The sequence below is a fragment of the Dermacentor silvarum genome, chromosome 10 (genome assembly GCF_013339745.2).
Source record: "Dermacentor silvarum isolate Dsil-2018 chromosome 10, BIME_Dsil_1.4, whole genome shotgun sequence".
In the NCBI taxonomy this organism is placed as follows: domain Eukaryota; kingdom Metazoa; phylum Arthropoda; class Arachnida; order Ixodida; family Ixodidae; genus Dermacentor; species Dermacentor silvarum.
The window spans coordinates 22060562-22083096 of NC_051163.1; the positions used below are offsets into that span (position 1 = coordinate 22060562).

Here is a 22535-nt window from a genome sequence, read left to right on the forward strand (position 1 = left end):
CGAAGTCCTGTTTTGGCTAACAGTTCGGCTAACGTTAGCTGGGACACGCGGCATATATGTACTCCGAATGTGAGCGAGGGCGTAAGACATTTTCATCCGATCTCTGGCAGCAGAGCATCCATGACCCCAGAAAGCTTCCCGTCATGAATTTTTGACAGTCAAGTTAGACAAGGAAAAAGAAGTATTTTGTCTCATAAGATACGATAGGCAGATCTGTTCTTGGTGCGTTCAAATATAAGGAAAGTGCCCCATGCGTCGAGCTCATGTACGTAGCTTTCTAGTTGTATACTTAGCAGTAAAACTCACTTATCAAAAATATTTACTCTGCAGCAAAACTGGTGCCAGCTGGAGGGTTCTATAGAGTTATAGGCTATTGCAAGTTTCGTTGTTGCAGAGCGCTTGACCGGAAATCTTTGGGGAGCTCTGTTTGTTAACACAGAAAGGATCTATAGATGGAAGGAAAGAAGTTGCGCCACCCATGATGCGCTCGCTCACCGTCGTCGTCCTCGACCCTGGGCGTGATGCCCGTCATGATGGGCAGCGAGATCATGACCATGCCGGTGGCGCTCCACATGTACTTCATGAGGAACTGCTCCAGCATGATGTACCACAGCCGCTGGTTGAAGATCAGGTTCATCTGGCGGGCCAGCGCCCGGTAGCTCTTCTGCAGGAGGCCCAGCTCGACCTGAAATGTGCACAAGAAGGGTCGGGCGTGGAGTCACTCCCCCATGACGTCACACCAAGGATACATCATTGCCTTGCACTGACATACCCGCGCAGCGATATGAACATACTGTCACGTGGCAGTGACGGTCAAGAACACAGTCGCAAAACTGTGAATGGCGAAACTAACTCTTTATTGGGCGAACCTCTGCCCAGAAAAACGTTAAAACCCAGACAACGGATAGAACCATCGATAGCATTCCAGTAAGTTCCCATCATGCAGGCTGCGTCCTGCGCCGAGCGATAACTTTAAGTTATTAGTGGGTGAAATGCAGTCCCCGAGAAAACGATAAATAATATGTACACGTGTCCGTCTGTCTGTGTGTCCGTGTCCGTCCGTCCGTCCGTCCGTCCGTCCCGTCCGTCCGTCTATAGGTTGCCAAATTTCCTGACCTCTTCTTCCATTCTGTGTCCAAGATTTTCAGGCAGAGATACTTGTGCAGTTTAGCCGGCCATTTATTTTCCTCCATGTTCCCGAGTCTTTCTTGGAAACTAATTTTGATCTGCGCTTCTCTGACTTCAAAAGAGGCCCAACCCATGTCACCCTGCACTGCCTCATTTGTGGCTTTACCGTGGGTTCCCAAAGCCGACCGGCCTACCGATCTTTTGTTAACTTCCAATCTCGACAAGATATTCGATTTTAAATATAGAATGGCATTTGCGATCTAGCTATCTAGCCCCAAAAGCCCATGTTAAATGCCTTAACTACGTGAGTACCTGAATGTAATAAAATTCGAAGTATGTATGACGTGCCGTAACATGGAGAAAGAAAAAAGAAGAAAAATGTCACAGTTTCGCCCTAAGGGCGAAGCAATGAATGCGATAGCAACACAGCAATGCCATACGAAGTAAGGTGAGCGGCTTTGGTAGCAATATGAATTGTAGTAAACATGAGCTTAAGTAAGCAAGTGTGCTGCGCCGTAAGTAGACCGACATGAAGAGAGACTCGATGGCCACGAGAAGGCGCCTGTGAAACGGTGGTGTTGATGAGAAGCGCTTCCCGTGGGCAGCGCGTGCGAAGGGACACACCTGTAGCGCTGCACTGCCGATCCGGGTAGCATTGCATGTGTAGCGTGCGTTGGAAAATGTGGCCCGACTATTACTAACTGAATGAACAAGCGTGGTGAGAGCGCGCACAAACAAACATGAATAGATCACACGGTCTATCGCTTCAACGGAAACTGAGCGGCGAATGCACGGCGCGTAAAGGTCAGAGCCGTGTGGAGATAAGCGACGGTGCGAGCGAGCGACGAGCGCGGTTGCTGGCAGAGTACAAGTGCGCCCCCCCCCCCCCCCCCCCCCCAGCTCCCTCCGGCGCTGGCTTCCCGCTTCCTTGCTTGCGCGTGGGAGATTGAGTGCGTTCGCTCTCCGTGATAGCGCGCGTCCCCGCACGCTTCCGCTCGGGCATAGGGCATACGGCGCGCGGCGAAGATTTTATCTATAGGGAACCTGACGGCGACGGCGACTGCGACGACGACGGCAGAAATCCGGTTGAAGTGTCCATATAATTGCTATCGCAATAAAACAAGTGGGGGTGTTCGTGTTATCCGCGGGAATTTACGGCACCCACGAGGGTTACATGATGATACGATAGCTCGTAACGCCGCAACTATACCGGACGTAAACCCTTTTTTGGCCATTGCCATCGATGAAAAAAGACGGGAAAAGCAATTGGCTTTCGGTCTGGCTTGAGCGCTCTGATTGAAGGGCTCCGCCAGCGCTGTACACAAATATCTCAACGGAGATTATGCCGTCTCGAGGACACTATATACAGCGAGAAGGAGAACGTAAACGGAGCACAGAACTCTGTAACGACGCGGCACGCGTCACACGACTATATACAGAGTGTCGTCCCCCCTCGATCGCTCGAGACTTTATCTCCCGCCTATATATGGCGTATGTGCGATGTCGCTGAGATAACGTACATACTGCGCACGGGCGTCGGCTCGTGCAGACGTCATCCAGATGACGTCTAAACCGCGGTGCACAACCCAGTCCTCTTGCACGCGGCATTCTGCTCGTCGACGTACAACAAGTGCAGTCTTTCTCACTGTTTTCTATAGTTCCTTCTCTTCGTCCTCTCTATTCTTTCACTTCTCCCTTCGTCTGCCCTTCATTCAATGAGAAGAAACTGCGCTGCAAATGTCCTTTCGTATTGCCCCCTACAACAGCAGACGACCACGACAGCGCAAGCAGACGACGGCAATTTCGGGCAGACGGCAATTCCGGGCAGACGTCTGCATGCAACGGACCGTTATACGGTTTCATATACATGTATATAGAAATACTCGTTCTTCCAGCTCACAGACGCACACTAGACATAATATACAGCTATCGTGGAAACTCCCCGTAACGGGAATCTCATAGCTTACTTTCTATAGGCATGTGCCACCGTATATGTGAATATATATGAGGCAGCCACGAAACTATAATATGCAGTCTCGTCCGCTCGCGTGGTCGTTTATCGACGTTCAGCGAAGCAGACGCGCTCATTTATTATTCACACATGGGCCATTCGACATCGTTCATTTCTGGCACACTGCCCGATGCCTAGAGCATTTCCATCGACCTTATACATTACCTAAGCCTAATGGCGATTCCGGTGGTTTTTTTTTTTTTTTCAGTGAAGTGGGAGTTTTAATTCTGTGTTGCTCCTGCCATGCTTAATTTACTTCTATTTGCACATACACACACCAACGCAAAAGTAATACTCAGTAGGCGAACAACCCTTCGTCAAAACTGATATTGGGCCATGAAGTCCGGAGAGCTGCACGGAACTCTAAGCATTTTTTTTTTTTCTTTTCTTTTTTAACGCGCCGCCACCCTGATGTTTCAAGTGGTTTGCACAACAGCAAGAAAATCGGGGACAGACTAGAAGAATGCCGTGGCAAATACACTGCTGTCCAAACTCAACGATAATGCGTATGCATGCGCCAGCCAATCACACTCGCTCGTTACCGTGACGTCACAGCGGAGCCGAACTAATTTCAACATCAACGTCTCTCTCGGGAACTACGTTTTCGAAGCGCGCGGCGGAAGTATACCCACAAGGCGCGGAGGTGCGGTGCGGTTTCGCGGGCGGAGCTTGTATACTGAATTCTAAGCTTGTCACCGAAGCTTTTCTTCGTTTCTTGTCCATATCTGCCCATCCCTATTGTAACAAAATATCCCAGCACTCCCTTAACAAACGGAAAACAAAAAATAAACCTAAAATGACGTTCCTCGCAAGAATATGCCACCAGAAACGGGTCGATCACAAGAAGCAGGCAAACAAGGCCACGTGTGCGGGTGTAACCGGCTTCCGAATTTCACTGCGGGGAAAGCCACAACAGCACCGCGCGCCCCTATTATATGATGGGGACGAAGCGGAAACACGCGTGTTTCTCCTGCGCGATCGATTTTCCCAAGTTCGGCGTCAGCTCGCCGTGCTCGCATACACAGACAGACACGCACGCACGCCATGGACTGACTAATGAGCTAGGTGATTACCCGCATTCTCCTTTCCCGAGCAGGGAAGCCGAACGCTCCTTAACGAACCAGTTCCTCGCTGACGTGTTCCGCGCCCTAATCTCTCACGTAGTTATTTCCGGACACTCTTCAGCGCGCTTCGTCTCTCAACCCTTTCACCTGCGCACGTATACACCTACGTGAGCAAGCCGTTCATGCCGACGGTAGAATCAATATCGGCGCGTCTTCGTCTCCCGCGAATCGCATGCAGTTGGCAGCGCAGTCTGCGCGCGAAACTATACAGCAGTGAACGCGCGCATGCGCAGAGATAAGTTGCGGGTTTGCAAGCAACTAGGCACACTATATATCCTCCTAAGAACCCTTGTACAATATATTGTACATTGCCCCTTTGACTTCTTTTTTTTTTTTTTTTCAAAATTCACTCGACAACGATTACTCACAACATTCATTTTCTGAAGTGAAGTCCGGTGCACGTGGAACTGTACAGAAGGGGTTTACTCATATTCTTGTCATCCGCTTTTGAGAAATTCGACACTATTTGATCTAAACCTGTGTGTTGTCACAGACGGCGGAAAGCACCGTTGAAGAGTGTTTCGAATCCTTCTATATTGCGTGAAAATCCAGGATGCAGCAGCAACATGGCAAAGTAATACACGCAGTTCAATCTTCATATCTGCGTTTAGGCAATGAAATGCAGTTCTTACTACAGCAAACGAAAGGAAGTCGTTCTTCTTCCACCTACATGGAGATGCAGGCTTTGGCATCTATTCATGGTATTGATAGTTTTTTTTTACGCTTTCTCACATTCGGTAACATGCCAGTAGACAATAAAATCCAGCTTGAAGATCAATTATGTCCCACAGCTGTGTTCGGGTTTCATGAGGATACAGAGGCAAAACGAGCAGACGGCTACAGCGTTTCATACGAAAATTACTAGAACGAACTTACGCGCTGCGATTCCTCCGATCCTAGAAAAAAAAAAAAAAAGAAAGAAAGAAAGAAAAAAAAAAACCGGCAAGCCTCGAAGACTGCGCCCTAAATAATTTACCATAACACCTCTTTTTTTTACGAAGCAGTGTCGGTTTAGTTCCCAGGACGGTGTATGGGTCATGACGTCACGACGGAGAACGCCTACATTTTGGCACTCGCTTCGGCTCGCGCTCTGTTATACGCGCTATATGCTGCATGTTACATCGGCTTGTACAAAGATGTACACGAAGCGCGAAGGACATAAGCGTATAAAAACTGGCAAGCCTTCTAAACAAATATCCAACAAGCTTCAATCGGGTTTCCAACAGGTTCCGGTTGATTCATGCAATCCAAGCATCCATCTCTTCGATGCGTCGTCCGATGGATGATGGGACGACCTTGAAGCACGCGCGTTTATCACGTGAACGTCCGCGTGCCACCCGACGTATACGACATGTGTCGTACCAACAACATTGCTAAAGATTCCACCAGGTTCCGTCAGATTCTATACAGTAGGAGGTACAAAGCGCTTGAAAGATGGCAGCTCCGATTGTAACCGCCGTATTCGGAAATGCATCTTAATTTAAGCCCGTGCTTGACTTGACCTATACTCCATCTCACAAGCTGGTTGCAGCACTGCCGAAAGGTACGAGGTGTACACAGGCAATATCCTTGCGCACCGGTATATAGTTCCGGGCGTAACTGGCTGATTATTGGCTACACTAGAGAGTTTTTATTTTTGCTCACTACATGGTACAGCACAGCGATACGTGACATGTTTGAACCTTTGCGCATGCACGTCGTATATCGAGAACTACTGTGGCAGTTACCGCCGGTAACCGTAATAGCCACCCTAACGGTGATCACCGAGCAACATGGCAGTGCCCATACAGCGCCGACTCCCACCTGCTTCGGTCCGAATTCGGGCTTGTTAAAGGCTCTCCGCCCTGTCAGCAATAAACAAGCGGCAAAATCCGTCATCGCCAAGTCTCATTTCAAGCTGAGGTCAAATCATTAGGCACGTTCTGTCGTAATTATTGAGGTCGGCTGGAGCGTACGAAAGCAACTCGAAATCATTTTTAAGCTCATAATAGGACTACAGACACAGCGCCGAGCCGTAAAACTGGTTTCATTTCTAGTTAGCAGATGGCGCCACAGCATTAGCATTGGTGATGCGTTGACAATGCGGAACGCTATAAAAGCGTAACTGTTCACTGCATCATTGATTTACTGTCCCGCTCTAGCATGGTACCGCAACGACGGTAGCGAGCAAACGCCAAATAGTGGCCGAGCAGACGCTGTGGCGCAGGTGAACATTTGTAAGGGCATTCGTCCGTACTGCTTGCTAAGGAGGCTGCAAGGTAACTGCAGGGAAAGCGTACAGGTAAAGCGAAGCCCCGCTGTCGCATGCATACAAACGAAGCTTGTGGTTACGGCGTCAAAAGATTTTTTTTTTTTTTGCGTCAATCCACCAACTATGGGGCATGTAACAACAGGATGGCAAGCAGACGCTGAGCAGACGACGGGGCGCGGATGAGCACATCTCGAGGGGCATTCGGCCTTCCCATTGGCTAAGAATTCCTGTAGCTGTCGCAGTGCTGCAACCAGCTTGCGAGATGGAGTATAAATGACGTCTGTCGTGAACGTGCCGAAGGAAACGCAACGAGCGTCTTGGGCATGTTTACGCCAGGCGTCATTTGTACAGCGAGTCAAGCATGGGGGCTTCAATCTGTTGAGATGCATTTCTGAATGCGGCGGTAACAAAGACCCTGTTGAAACTTGATGGAAACTTGTTGGCGGCAGTTGTTGGTAGGATGGGTCGTGCGTGGAATCGTATATCATACCACGTGTCTTCTGCTTCACCGTATTATGTAGAATACAGGAACCGAGGCGTCTTTTAAGCACGATACACGTGGCGTAAGACGCGGCGTCGGGTACCGCATCGCAACGCGTAATCTGCTGCGACTTGTAGGAATACCTGTTGGATTCTACTGTTGGTTGGTAAACTTTAAAATTCATAAAACGAAATCCGCGGTACAACGCAGGAAGGGGGCAGGAGTGGATATCAAGATTTTTTTTTAAAGTCTGCTTCTCAGGACGCATCTTATGTAGGACACATACGTACTTTATTTCGACGATTTACCTTTAGATGCCACACACACACGCGCGCGCGCGCGCGCGCGCGCAGCGGAAAACTTGGAAAAGCACAAACAGACAAGTAACACGCTGTTTCTAGATCAAAGTTACTGACAGTATCACAGTAACAGTAACACGTCGTTGTTAGATCATAGCAACATTGGCGTTGCCGATTTCGCCTGCTCCGCGGAAATCGTAAGCACAAATTTGCTTCCAAGCAGGTACACCTCTGATATCCTTTCACAATCGGGAGACTTCCGGGGGTATGGTCGCAGACCGACGAGCAAAGCTTCATCGCGAAGAGAATGTATTACTCGCAAAACATGGAAGAAACAATCGTAAAACCGTTGAACGAGCCGGAATTCGTAAACTTTATGAAAAGAAAATACCGGAGGGTTGGCAGGTATACAATGCAATATAATTTACACCCTTAAAAGTAAAGAAGGATGCAAATCGGTCTATAAATCCCACCCTTACACCCTTTCTGAGTGTATAAGTGTGTTATGGATTTACACCCTCATTCACTGTTAAGGGTGTAAATTATTAGAAATGGTGTATATGCGGGAGTTATAGACCTGTTTCGCGCCCTTACTTATAAGGGCGTAAATTATTACAAAGGGAGTAAGGGTGGGAGTTATAGACCAATTTACACCCTTCTCCACTTTTGAAGCTGCAAATTATTAGAAAGGACGTAAGGGCGGGGCGTTATAGACCGATCTACACCCTTATTCACTTTTAAGGGTGTAAATTACTTTACAGCGTGTCAGTTTTCATTCTGTTCGAGAGGAAGTAAGAGCCCGCGCAGCGCGGTTTATGCGGAGACGAGCAGGAAGCGGCGAAAGAGGAAACCACGTGAGCGCGCCTTGACCACGCGTGCCGGCGCGCCTGCACAAACCGACCGTGCGTCGGTCACGGTCCCTCTCTCTCACCCGCCACCGTGACGGACCAGGAAGTGCACCGCACCGGCGCGCGGCGGCGACCTTCAAAAGCTTCGGGGCGGGGAGAGGGTGTTTGATGATGTTGATGACGATAAGAGCGACGGTGCAGTAGCGGTTCTCTTTCTCACGGGCAGCAGGAGTCCATTGTTTCTCCTAAACGGCAGTCGGGCGAGACAGTGAGAGGGCGCACTCTGCCAGGACGAAGAGCGACCGAACGCCGCCGGCCAGTGCATCCACGCTGGCCCTCGCGTGGACACCACTCAGGCCGTGGCCCGTAGAGGTTTTCGACGAAATTTACTAGAGAGAAGTTAGTGTTCCTGGCGGTGAAAGCCGGAAGCTTAGTATACGGTATCTGTTTGTAAACAGCAAGATGGTGTGCCATAGAGATTCCTAGAGAAATAAACTTCATTTAAATTGAGAGTCGTAAAAAAAAAAAAAAAAAAACTATCGCTGCGATCGTATACAGATACCATGGTAATGATGCGACCTCTCTGCATTTCGTATCCTTAAAGTTATCTCTCTCTCTCTCTCTCTCTCTCTCTCTCTCTCTAACCTCCATACTCGTGGTTTGAAACGTCCTTACACTTTTTCTACACAGAGCAAAGCAATTAGGACGTCTCAGCGCAGCGGCGTATAATCATGACGAACTGTTGCACGTAAAACGCGATATTTTGCTGGAAATAGACCAGTTTGCAAAGACATCTGAAGCCGTTTGATTCCAGGAAGGACGAAGTTTAGACGAGTCCATATGCAGTGCTCACCGACTGAAACACGATACTCAGAGCGCCTGGCTGTAGGCGCCTTTCCATGTCTTTCCATCTCTATTTCCGAGTTACTGCACTAGGTGGACACTTACAGAATAATTCCCATGTTCGCCTCTAATTTCTACGGGAGCTGCATGTGCAGAAGTTCGGCGGAGTTGCCTGTAAGTAATTTTTGCAGGAAGCTTTATGCTGTGGCCTCTCCGAGGCTGACACGCGCCGTTGCATGCACTCTGCAGCGCGGCGTCGGAGGTCGCAAAGCAGGAAACATGCGGCACACGATTCCGCTTGGTACACGATTCCCCCTTGGCACACGTGCGCATACCGTGGTACCATGCACGGTGCATAGTACCGTACGGAGTACTGAAACATCCAAAGAGGTTGGTAAAAGGAATAAACCTCCGCACGGCCACGTAGAAACAAATATATAGGAACGTGTCTATACGTATAGTTAAGGTTCAATGCTGCGATTTCCTTGGGGACATGACACCTCTCGAAAGTCATCGCACTGTTAACAGAGCGTCCTGTTGCTGCTCATGGCTCAGCACCGGTATTCCGGTAGTACGGCAAAGCTAGAGGCACCATGGTACCATTGCAATTACGGTGGTACACAGTATGCCATGGTACACTGTACAAGCGCGTCCTTAACAGAGCGGTCACGGTGCTGCATGCTCGTGGCACGTGGTATGCCATGGTAATCGATGTGGTACCGTGGCACATGGTACACACACCACGGTAAATGGTACACACGCGCCCCTATAAGAGCGTCGCGCTATACCGCTTGCGGCTCCGTCCCGGCATTATACGGTAATACGGCAGGAAGGAAACGAGAGGTACACGATTCTGCGTGCGATAAGACATGTTTATAGTCGAACCAACAGTCGCACTCAACAAGCTTTTGCTCCCATATCTGTGGACAGGACAGCATGATTATCGCTATCGCTACAAATGGAGACACCGCGAATGAAGTGGGAAGGTCCTCTAAAAGAGTTATCGGCTGCAACATATATGTGTCCGCTGCGCGACCCGGAACGTTTTCAGCGCGATATGCTACAGCACTCCGGCCTCTCCGATTACAGCGTAAAGCTTCGGGTTACATGACTCATACAAGGACGTAACCTTCGCGCGGCGCGGATTGCTAGGTTGCGTGCCTGCCCCGTGAGAAACCAAACTCGTCTCTTATGGCCGTGTCCGTCCGACTCATCCGCGCATGCGCTGTCATCCGCGGACTTCGCGCTGTTATAGCATGCGACGCGCACGTTATAGACGCGTCTTCGCGGCTGGAGGAAATATTCTCACGCGATATAGTTATCGACGCGTGATTTCTGAGAACGCTTAATCCATCGGCCAAGCATCGTGCCAAAAATAGCGCATTCATTCTGCCTTTTTTTTTTTTTTTCATTTTCCTGTGCTCCTCCATGCCGCACGCCACTGGAAACGCTTTGGAAGGTTGCCGAGGCTTTCGCCGGTTGATTTGTGAACTTGCGCCCACGTTGAGTGCGCGTCGGTTCTGCGTTTCGTGGATTGCGAGTAATTAGTAATGGCTTCTCCGGGGCAGCGTGTCAGCGAGCAAACGGGGGTAGCAGATATTCTAGTTGACACAGTGACAGGATGCTTGCCGAGGGAATGGAAGCGCAGTCGAGGACGGCAGGAAAAAAAAATGAGGTGGGGTGATGAAATTAGGAAACTTGCAGGCGCAAGTTGGAATCAGCTAGCGCAAGACAGGGGGTAATTGAAGATCGCAGAGAGAGGCCTTCGTCCTGCAGTGGACATAAAAATAGGGTCACGATGATGAGGATGATCCCTTACAAAAATCATACATAGCATTCAATTGTACCTCAACTTAACATTGACAGAAGGCAAAAAAAAAAAAAAACTCAATAGAAAGGCAACATAATCCGTATAACAAATTTTGTAAAGGTAGAGACAGGGGAAACGATCTGCCCGTGAGGTCAGTATGTTTGTTACAGCTGGACGACTGGTGGTGCAAAGGAAGGGAAAACACGAAGTGAAGGGAACTTCCTATTTTAAATAATTCAGCTCATGCAGTTCATGACAACCATTTAATATAAACCCACAGCACGAGAAAGACAATGAGCTAGCTTGTACGTGCCCCCAGTTTCTCGCGTGTCAATTCTCTTTGCCGTTGTGTTCGCTCGCGCTGTATTGGGGAAATGAATCCGTAACCAACTTACTCAATACAACGTACTTCTATGTCACCACCTTGTTTCAAAGGGGATGCTAAATCCCAATCATCATCATTATCATCAGAGGTTTCTCCTTCATCTTCGTATCCTCCTCTCATTCTATTATGTTTGCTCACGCACTTCCCATGATGAGGGGGATCCATCAAGGTCAAAGTACAAGCACTTCTGATGTCGTTCGAAGCGAGTTTCACCATTATGAAGAAAGAGGACGTCAGAACGCCGCATTGGCACTCCTTGGGCGTCGGGTGCGCCCGTCATATAAAGCACTGCTTTTAAGCACTCAACGAGACTAAGTGCTTAAGAGCACCATCAAGTTAGAGAGCCATAGGGATGAACACCGTGGCTCTGTTAGCCTTTCTTTCTGTCTTCCTTCCTAATACGGACAGCAGAGTTCCATTAGCGCAAACTTAACGGTTGAAGAGCTGCCACCGTTCGGTTTTCACAGGCAGGAAGGCTTTTTCCCGAGTGTCGCGTTGATGGCGCATTGTTTAGTTTGGAGCCACGCGTTGAACACACAGACAGACACGCACGCACACAGCGACAGACAGACACGACCGCACAAGCACTGACAGACAGACACACACGCGCGCGCGCAAGCACTACTCCTCTCCATAACCTTCCCACCTCAGCCATCATGGAAGTGCGACATCTGTCAAGGGCTCCCCCACCGCTGTAGTTATATAGAGGCTATACGGTGTCTTGCTGCTGAGAACGAGGTAGCGTGTTCAAACCCCACCCACCTACGGCCCACACTCCGATAAGGGCCGATATACGAACGTGCACTTATGTTTTAGGATTGCATTCAGAAAGCAAGAAAGACTCGGGTTGTCAAAATCGATCCGGCGCTTACCGCAGTAAACAAGCCTCCTCCGTAGCACACATGCGCAACTGAGACGTAAAACCCAATCAGTCAATCAATCAATCAACCAATCAGCCTGCCGATCTTTCAGGGTCGTTTAAGAGTGAATAAAGCATTTTGTTGACTGATAGAGAACGACACGACCTACGTGCACCCTATTCACCAAATACATACCAAGTACAGCCTTTGTCAAAAGTATACAGGCCGCTTAGTGCTTTCACCATACATGTCATTCGGCTGTGTGGTGGTGCTGTTGTTGTGGCGCTTCTGACAATCCAGACAACTGGATGACGAGTGAGAGAGTCATTTTTTATTCCCCAGGAACGTTGAAACATTTATCACGTCGCAAAAACTCCTTTAAACAGTCCGTGCATAATTCGACCGGTGGTCGCAGCCAACGTGGCCCATACACATTTTTGGCAAAATGTGTACATTTCCTATGGCCTAAATCTTTAAACCATTTCTTTCGGGAGTGTTTCAGACAATGAAGACATCTCTGTACTGAACGGGAACAATGACGCGCCCCAAGACACCGAGGACACGTCCTCGGGCCTGTAAACTAATCTTTAAAAGTTCCTACAGCACAGTTTCAGGACAGTGCGGGGGACATTTCTCGCGCTGAATGGAGACGACAATGTGCCATATGTATATGTACCAAGGCTATATCATACGCGAGACGCGCGCACGTATTTTAAATACACCCGGAAAGAAACTCATGAGACTCGGAAATGTCCTGCTCGCCACTCAGATCACAACGCACCAAGGCCGTCGTGGGCATAAAGCTCCGCTCAAAGCGTAAAGGACATGAAGCCGCGAGTTTCCTACAAAAATCGCTAGAGGGAAACCTGGCGCTAGTGTCCATGGAAGCTGCAAGCCTGAGGATTCAGCCAGCACGGTTAACGATGGGCATAGTACATGGCTTTGCCTAAACTCCAACACGGCTTTGAGACTTCGCAAATCATTGATTATTTCCAACAACGTACGTATAGATAGTGTCTCAAACACGGCGGTCATCATGACGTGTTTCCGGCTCTTGCAATAGGTGGTGCTCAAATCCGCGCCCTAACGACGGTTGCCTCTGAGCCACAGAAACCAATCTCGAAGGCTGCGCTTTTGGGGCTACATGCGCCGAAAAGAAACACGTCACGGCCGCCATGTTTTAGACAACACCTATAAAAGCATAGCCTCCGAGATGACATTCTGTCACTCCCAAGGAGCTTGCGCCGTAGCCCTGACTTGGCCACCAGCTATCGCGTTGTAAATGAAACGATGTGGAATGACTATGCCGGCGCGCCGAGTGTTGTTGCTTTCTGCGTTTAGAAAAGTAGGGTTGCCAAGAAATTTGGGACCATAAAGGCATACAATGCGTATAGTAATGAAAGCCACGAGAACGTCTAAAGTCATTTAGCACGAAGATTAGACAAATCCACGCCCTAACGATCATATTCCCACTGCAGCTGAAAGATCACGGCGACCCAGAGTTCCCTCTCGTAACTTCAATAGGAAACTATGTGGAGTGCGGGACGCACACACGCACACAAGTCGCGTGATTTGTGGAGTACAAGAAATTTAGGCGTGACCTAATCCACGACACCTCCAAAAGCAGACGACAGCAAGAAGCCGCCACAAGGAAGGAAACTTATGGCGACGCGAGAAAGAATGCAAGGTCTTCTTACTTGCGAACAAACAAAAATAATGTACCACGAGTGAATGCCGTAAAACCCGGAGACATCAGGGTGAGAAACAAAAAATGATGACGCGAAGCACAATGGAAAGCGCTTTTCGCGTCAAAAATTGCGAAAACAGAGAATGGCGGGGTTTCGCTTTCAAGGAAACGTCCTTGGGTATGTGGTGCAGACGACGATTTGCCGAGGTGGTATAGCGTCATGTGTGTGTTTGTACAGCCGGCACGCAGTCAAAAAAAGTGCGTGCTCGAGCTCAAGAGAACCATATCGCAAGCCTTCCTCACGAGGAAGACAAACAAAACGATATAAAACTGTTGCGACGCAGAGACAGATAAGTGCATATGATTACGTAGTACACAAAGTCGACAGCACCGTGCGTGCAAATTTTAACGCGAAAGTGTTAAGGGCCCCGTGTTGCAGAAAATCCAGCGTCGGTGTCGGCGTGGGCGCGCCGGCGTCGGTGGCGGAAATAATCATCCCGAACCACCCCGACCACGCAGGCTATCCGCGTGGTGCAAGGTACTAGTGAACATAAATTGAATTTCTCAAAGTAAAAACCGTCAGAAAATCGTAAAGTACGACTTAACCACAACCTACAGACGTGATAGCGTCGGATTGTAATTTGAATATACGAGAAAACATAATTCAGTTGCCGGGAAGCCTGACAAGCAGCCAGGGATCTCTGAATGCTATCGCGTCCCACTCTTAACGGCGAAGCTTAAGCGTTCTCCAAATTTTCGTTTCACAACTTGACATTTCTGGTTTGTCCGAAAGTAATATAGTTTTCACCTTAACGCGCCTAAGTACATAGCGCTGAAATCGGTGGTGCCAGCGTTGGCCCGACGTTGTCCTATGAATTGTAGATGAGGTGCGGAATCGGACCAACGTTGGCATTGCTTCCTGCGCTGTTGTTAGGAAGTCTTCTCGTCCGATAGTTTGCAAATTGCCCGCAAGATGGTTCTTACAAGAGCCGACGCTGAACGTGTACGGGTCACGTGAGTGCGACACAGAAGCGGCAAACGCGGAGCCGGAAGAAAAAAAATTATGGGGTTTTACGTGCCAAAACCACGATCTGATTATCAGGCACGCCGTAGTGGGGGACTCCGGAATGATTTCGACCACCTGGGGTTCTTTAACGTGCACCTAAATCTAAGTACACGGGTGTTTTCGCGTTTCGCCCCCATCGAAATGCGGCCGCCGTGGCCGGGATTCGATACCGCGACCTCGTGCTCAGCAGCCCAACACCAGAGCCGGAAGAAGAAGAGACGGGGCAGGTTTTCGATGCAAGTGCCCTAAACAACTGACCCTGGAAAAGAAACACCGTTGCCGCTATAGACTTGCAGGTCCAGCGTGAACCCAAGGTATCGGGTTCGACTACCGACAGTAGCGGACACACCGCGACAGAGAGGCAAAATTGCGACAGCATCGCTATTCCTGCGGAACGAACGCTTTAGAAAGATTCCAAGTTGGCGGCTTTCCTGCAATGCACACTGCCCAAAATACCAAATCGAAACTTTACATCACAAGGATACCTTTGGGGCTGTGGACTGTGGATGTTATAAAGGCTTGACATGTATAGGGGCCCACGCCACCAATAAACGTGTACAAACACTCGGTCTTTGCCGCATATACAAGGAATAATGCCACACAAAAGGTACGAGACAGACAGGCTTGCTGCAAGAACATAATAATAATAATGCGAAACACTAACCACACTATTAAACGTTATGTAGCATGGCGGCTATACATGGCCCGGCGCTAAAATGTTGTTCCACGTGCGAATACTGTGTTATTGCTTTTGTACGTTCCTTCCCATCACATTCAACGCACAAAACCCAACTAATACTCATACTCAGCCTACGAGCTGCCCACTGGTAACCATTCTAGGAATGTGCTGGCTGCGTTATTTCGGGCAATCGTGCATTGCGGAAAGGGCCCAGCTTGAGCCTCTTCTAGAGGGTCTATTGCGGGGTACTAATCCTCTAGGATTACAACTACTAGGATTACAACAACTAGGATGGCTATTTCGTCGGACCCTAAAGGATAAATAAGCTACCTATCGTGCCACTGTGATTGCTGGCTACCCGCAGTGATCACAGTATAGGTTCGCCGTCGAAACTGTAATCTAGGCAGTCACGGACGCGTAGGAACATAAACGCCGCCTTCCGCGTCAACAAAAGCCTGTAATGGCGGAGTCAAGCACTATAATAATAAGAAGTGCGCCAATCATAGCCTTGTTATGTAGCGCTCTTCCCGCTATGCGCTTACATAAGAATTATCGTTGCGAACGCGAGGAGTCGGCGGGAGAGTGAATCAAAACACAGTATTTTTCTTGTGCCTCCTTTGTCAGTGTTGGTATCCCTAAAGAAGATGTCGTTAAACTTCGCGAGTTCTTAGTCACTTCGGCGCATGTCCTGAGTACTTCTATGTTTTGCGTTGTCGTTGCTTTTGCGCTGCTTTTACTATGAACTCAGTTACTTTTACGACAACGTTGCATTTTTTTTTTAGCTGCGTAAGTAGCCTGTAAATTGTCTTCGTAAAACCCCTCAGGGGACTTTTGGCTGAGCTCAATGCTTGCCCCCCCCCCCCCTCTCCCTAATTTATAAACACATGCGAATAGCTTATTATAGTCAGCTATCTGAGTGCATCAAAGCTGCTTTGCTATGCAAAGCACACTATTGAGATCCGGTATACGTTTTATAACTTATGGTTTTTTTTTACCTTTCACCTTCCGACCGCTTGACTCGCCATCCCATGATGTAAATTAATGCTATAGTTAAAGAAAATACTTATACTAAAAGCAATATCTAAGAACAATTAAAACAGGTACACATACACAAAAGAAATTTCCAGCAAGTCATCATCACTTAGCAACTTCCTGCTAAAAATATGTTCTGGGCTGTGACATGGCGACTTTGTCAGAAAAGAAAATTGCCAAGAAACAGAGTCTACAGTAAGTCTATAGCTGTATTGCTAGTCCACACATGTGGCCTGTGGACTTACAGCCTCACAATTTCTGTCGACTAATGCTCGCAATTCCTTTAAAAATAAACCGACTCGGAGTCCTGCGACCCCATACTGACCAGGGAAAATAGACACTTAACGTATCTTACTTCTGCACGTCGTATTACTTTCTATAGTCAAAAGAACTCGTTCTTAAGTATATACACGTAGCACTGAACCTCAAATCAGTAGGCGATGTTCACGTGGTCTCAATTAATTTTAATTTACTCTCACTATATTTAAGATCTCGCTTGACGAGACACAGGTCAAAGGCCATGCTAAAGGCTACAGGTGCCCGATGGTTACCTTGCAACCCCCCCCCCCCCCCCCCTACCACGGTTCGCAACAAGTGCAAGTGCAAGAGATACAGACAGTAAAATGGCAAGAGCCACACACACACATACAGACACACGCACACGCACACACACACACACACACACACACACACACACACACACACACACACACACACACATATATATATATATATATATATATATATATATATATATATATATATATATATATATATATATATATATATACTTTTAATGAAAACGTTGTTTTATGCATTGAAGTAGGAAGGTAACTGGAACGCCCATGCCTTTCGTCGGACAATTTGAAAATTCACATCTCGAAACTGGTTCAGTTATGAGAATTCGTTCTAAGTGGTATCGTCTTGCGAACTCAGCGGCTATAATTCGTACATTGAAAGTTCATTAGCGTAATTATGTTAATTATTCAATTAGGCGTTTTAATTTCGCGTGGAAGTAATGGCCGCCTCATCGAGTAGTTTTGATCAAGGATTATAATTGTGCTATCTGCCACAGGCAATTTTTAAAAATTTGGTGCAGCTAAAATGAAACACCTTGCATATATATCGCTATAAGGGCGTCTCCGAACACCAGGGATAGATAGATGAAGAGGATCACAGAGATCTCGCCAAAGGCTTTAGGTCGCAAAAACGACCACGACCGAAGTGAAGGCGGGATATGTCAGGACCCGCCCAGATATAAAACCTCCTAACCTCGCCCCACCCTTTGACAGCGACAGACGACAATGAAGGAATATGATGAAGAAAAAGGATGACCGGAAAAAATAAAGAAAGAAGAAAAAAAGACGTACGTAGCGATTTATTAAAGCAACCTGCTGACGCCCGCGCAGCACCGGCCCGACAGGTACGGACGACCACGGGAGAGCAGGTGGGTGCATATACATATCCCATTGTTCAACACGTAGCACACTGCTACATAGATCATAATACAGCGCGCCGTTTCTCCATTACTGTCTCGATGCCGAGGGTCGCTCCCTGTCCCTGAAGAAACGCCCTCTAATTTGGAAAGCGTGGGACAGTGACAAAGAAACGCCCTCAAAGCGGACAGTGACAGGGGGAAAGAGTCAGAGAACAACGAGGACGGAAAACCGACCTTTTTCCTGTTGTGAACACAACGTTACCTCCGAGATCGCGATCCCGTAGGGTTCCCTAATATCAAAAGAGCTACGAGGCCACAAATCAATAGTCTGCACCCTAAAGTCGCTGTAATTCAGGTTTCTCTCTTATATGCACGTGCAGCAGAATTTCGGTAAACGGAAATCGCTTAAACGTAATTACCGGTTAAACGGAATAACAGTTTGTTTGTTTGTTTTTGCAACACCTGTTTTCTGAATGAAGAAAGTCGTTTTTGCTGCAGACGCGCGTCATGTTCCGAGCATTTGCGTGTTAAATAGCGCCTCGGTCACTGGCGACTTCTTCGGCTGCTGTTACGAATTCTCGTCGCTCAGGATCAAGCAGATCCGAACAGCGCCGCGATTCCTCCCTCGATGTTTGCACCAACGAAGGCGGCAAAGAAGCAAAGGAAGCTCCTCTGTTAAAGGTGACCTCCGTCGAAGTGGACAGAGGATGTAGATTTAGTGCATGCATTAACCTACGATCTATTTAACCTACGATCATTAACCTCTTCACCTACCCGCCGTGGTTGCTTAGTGGCTATATGGTGTTGGGCTGCTAAGCACGAGGTCGCGGGATCGAATCCCGGACACGGTGGCCGCATTTCGAAGGGAGCGAAATGCGAAAACACCCGTGTGCTTAGATTTAGGTGCACGTTAAAGAACCCCAGGTGGCCGAAATTATTCCGGAGTCCCCTACTATACGGCCCTGCCTCATAATCAGATCGTGGTGTTGGCACGTAAAACCCCATAATTTAATTAATTTAACTTTCATCTATATCTACACTGACAGTGGTGGCTGGACGACGATGACCGACGTATACAGACTGACCAGGCCGCATTACTGAGCACGTACAGGGTGATCCTCTTAAGTGGGCGGTCCCACTCCGGCGGCACGAGCCCCCCGTTTTCAGTACTTTTGGAGCAACCGTGGCGGCTATTCTACTTAGGATATAAAGTTGTCGTATATACCATAACAAAGATTAATTCTTGTAGATTCCAACTATATATAATATAAAGAAATTTATTAATGTGATTTAAAAATAAATGTTCAAGAACAAGCATGAGATACATGGTTGTTATGTCTCACTGGTCACAACTGTGCCTCAGTTGTGACCATATTTAGAAGAAACTACCACATGTACTGCATTGCGGCTTGCTCTGCACCTTTAGCACATATTTATCTATTTCCTAGACGCAGCAAAATAATGTTGAATTTATACTTTTTGGATAATTTGCTTTTGAAGATTGCCAAATATCGCAATCTTTTGTTGTAAACAATCCGGCAACTACACGCTCAAGGAAGCTAAATTTTGGATAAATTAGAGTTTCCATTTAGGACGCAAAATTTCATTCACGTACCTTTATTGCATCAGGTGTCATCCTGGAAATTCGTTTCAAGTGGATGCGTCTTGCAATCTCACCGGCTACATTTCGTAAATTGCAATATGTGCCGTAACGTAATTAACTAAAACGTTAATTAGTAAATTTCTGTTAATTTGTTGAATATGTATTTCGATTTCTCCTGCTACCAATGTCCTCCTCGTCGAATAACCCAGTTCAATGATAAGAATTATGCTACCTGCCACAGGCGATTTCTAAATATTCCGTAAAACTTAAAGGGACACTAAAGAGAAACCGGAAGTTGAGCTTAAATGGTAGGTTATCCTTTCACGATCACAGCCATACCATTCTTACTGCAAACAGATGTTTAATAAGCGAGAAAATAGCGAAAAACTGAAGAATAGGTGCTGACGCCCCTTCGAAATTCCCGCACTACGTGATGTGACGTCGGAGATTACAAACGCAGGCCGGTCGCGATTGGTCGAGAGCGATTTATCGCTGTTAATAAAACGCAAAATGAAATACACCTTAAACGTACATAAACAGCACTTGCCAACTTTTTAAACCATTTCAAGCGAGGAAGTACAAGTTTAGCTCAAAATTAAATAAATAAAAAATGGCATGGCGATACATGCGGCCGTGATAGTTTCGTAGTTTCGTTTTTGGTCAATGCATCGTCGCGCGGGCCTCTTCCGCTCTACGGTGTTTGGTTGCGTGGTGTGTGGCTCGAAAAACGTTGACTTCGCGGGAAACAGCCAGAAAATGCATCGTGTGTGTAGTGTTGAGGGCTGTATAGATGGCCGAAGGTGCTTGCTCAGGGGCAGCGGCATTGTTGACTCGATTGTGTCCTTTCATGTGGCGTCGCGCGGTGAGCCCCGGCTCCCCGGCGTTCGCAATGGCTCAGTGCTCTGCCGATCATAAAACGGCAAAAGAGCCAGAGAAACCGATGGTGTGCTTTCTGCATTTCTCGCCCTCGGATTATGTGTATAATCTTGCCCTCGGAAAGTATCTTGGCGTGCCCCAGAGGCCAGTCCTTTCTCGAGCAGCTGTTCCCTCAATGTGGCCTTCATCAAACCCCCTACCGGTGCCCCCGCAGGAGCAAACTGGCGGCTCGGTGAGTGCTGAATGTCATTAAATAAAGCCACGAAATAATCATACCGAGTACGTGCGCAACTTTATACGCTTTTTCTGTCGGGAACATCGTCGCCTGGCGGACCGGACGCTTCGTCTTCCGTCGACGAAAACGAAGCTCAGTTTTCCGCCGGCGAGCCGGCGGCTCACCGCCATCGCACGCGGAAACACCTACCGCTCGAGCACGGAGGATCATTTCGCACTCCTTTCACTGAATATCGCTGAAATGCAGTCCTGCTTCCCTGGCGAGCTCTTCGTTGCAAGGTTCAGCGGCAGCTACGGTATCCATCGCGGCGAACGCAAACGCAGCGACCATGCATGCAGCCATGATGCATCCAGCGCCTCGGCCGATTACGCAAGCGGTGACGTATCATGGCGCATTCTGATTCGCTGAGAGCAATGAAATCTGTGACGACTAAGGTAGTGACGACACTGCTTCAGCGCCAAATCTGGGGTGAGAGAAATTGAGGAAGAGATATTTGGTCTTTGTTTACGAATTTCTCCGCTAATAACTCACATTTTTGCACCCAACAAAAACTGCATGCATTCCTGAAGGTCCCTCTTTTATTCCAGCTGAACTTCCTGTTTCTCTTTAGTGTCCCTTTAAAAATGAACACCCTGTATATCCCGGTCCGTTCAACGAGATACCACATCATTTGAACGGATGAAATCGGAGTAATTGGCCCCGAGCTAAATGTTGCGTCCCTTCAACAACATATTAGCCCGGCCCTTTAACCTAGCAGCACATCTCCATTTCTACGGACGAGAGCGAACAATCACAAACTCACGGAATGGTATCTGGCTTGACGCAGCAAAACACTGGACACAAGAAGAAACGACAGACAGAGACAAGCGCTGATACTTTTTTTTTTTTTCGACAGCAAAACTTTTCATTTCGGTTCACAGTATACCCCGCAGACCGAGGAAGATTGGACTAAAGATGTTTTGCAGCACCTGACAAAGGCCCAGCCTCCTTCGGTAGTTCAAGCACATGCAGTTTTACAAAATGTTACACAATGCTTACAAAGTCAGTGGAATCCAAGCACGTTCCATGTCACACGTAATAACGACAACAGATACGAAACTAACATGTACGAAAGTAAAACGCATTTCTGCAATGTAAGTCATATAATGCAGCATGCAAAACAGTAGTTTAAAGTATCAGTCATTATCAGGATAGCGCTTGTGTCCGTGTTTTGCTGCGCCGTGCCAGATACCATTCCTCGATGACCGGCCAACAAGCCCATATCGACACCCTCATCTACCACAAACTCCCCCACCGCGTATAGAGAAGATACATCGCAGTGCCGTAGGCGTATGCGCGGGCAGCACGGGACGACGACGATCAGGGGCGGCTTCGATATATAGACAGCTGTCACAGTCCGAGCACCTGTCGATTGCCGGCGCGACCCAGGACGCGCGTCACAAGCGGAAGGTCGCGCCTGTGCGCGGGTCCACTCTCGAACGGCAATGAAAGGAGCAGCGAGCCAGCTGTCGTCCTGAACGGGGCCGAAAAGTACTTTAGTTATGTCGGCTGTATAGGCCGCGCGTATAAAACAGCTTCGGGTCAATGACCTGCGCGGTGCTGTGTAAGGTTGCCAGTCAGTGTTACGAGGAGCGCACTGGTAAAAAAAATGAAAGAAAGAAAACGCCGATGCGGGTGAGGGGATACGCGCTGCCCCGACCCACTCTCGGCCGATCCACAGCGCTCGATGTCGACTTGTCACGCATTCGAAAAAAAATTTTTTTAATTCGTCTGCCCTTACACTCCCCGAAGTTGGTTAACCAGCGAAGCTGAAACGCGCGGCCCCACTGTTTGTCGCTGGATTAATCCCGAGGGTTCGTTAAAGTATTTCTCAGTTATG

At 48.1% G+C, this 22535-nt stretch overlaps 1 protein-coding gene across 1 annotated transcript in view; it reads right to left on the reverse strand.

The window, feature by feature from the left end:
• LOC119466340 (ATP-binding cassette sub-family D member 1-like) overlaps positions 1-22535 on the reverse strand; it is a 96722-nt gene that overhangs the window by 55555 nt on the left and 18632 nt on the right. Inside the window, exons 2-3 of the mRNA XM_037726848.2 lie at positions 11819-11826; positions 496-685 (exon numbers count right to left, since the gene is read on the reverse strand). Coding sequence (XP_037582776.1) covers positions 496-685; positions 11819-11826 — 198 coding nt within the window. The remainder of the gene's footprint in view (positions 1-495; positions 686-11818; positions 11827-22535) is intronic.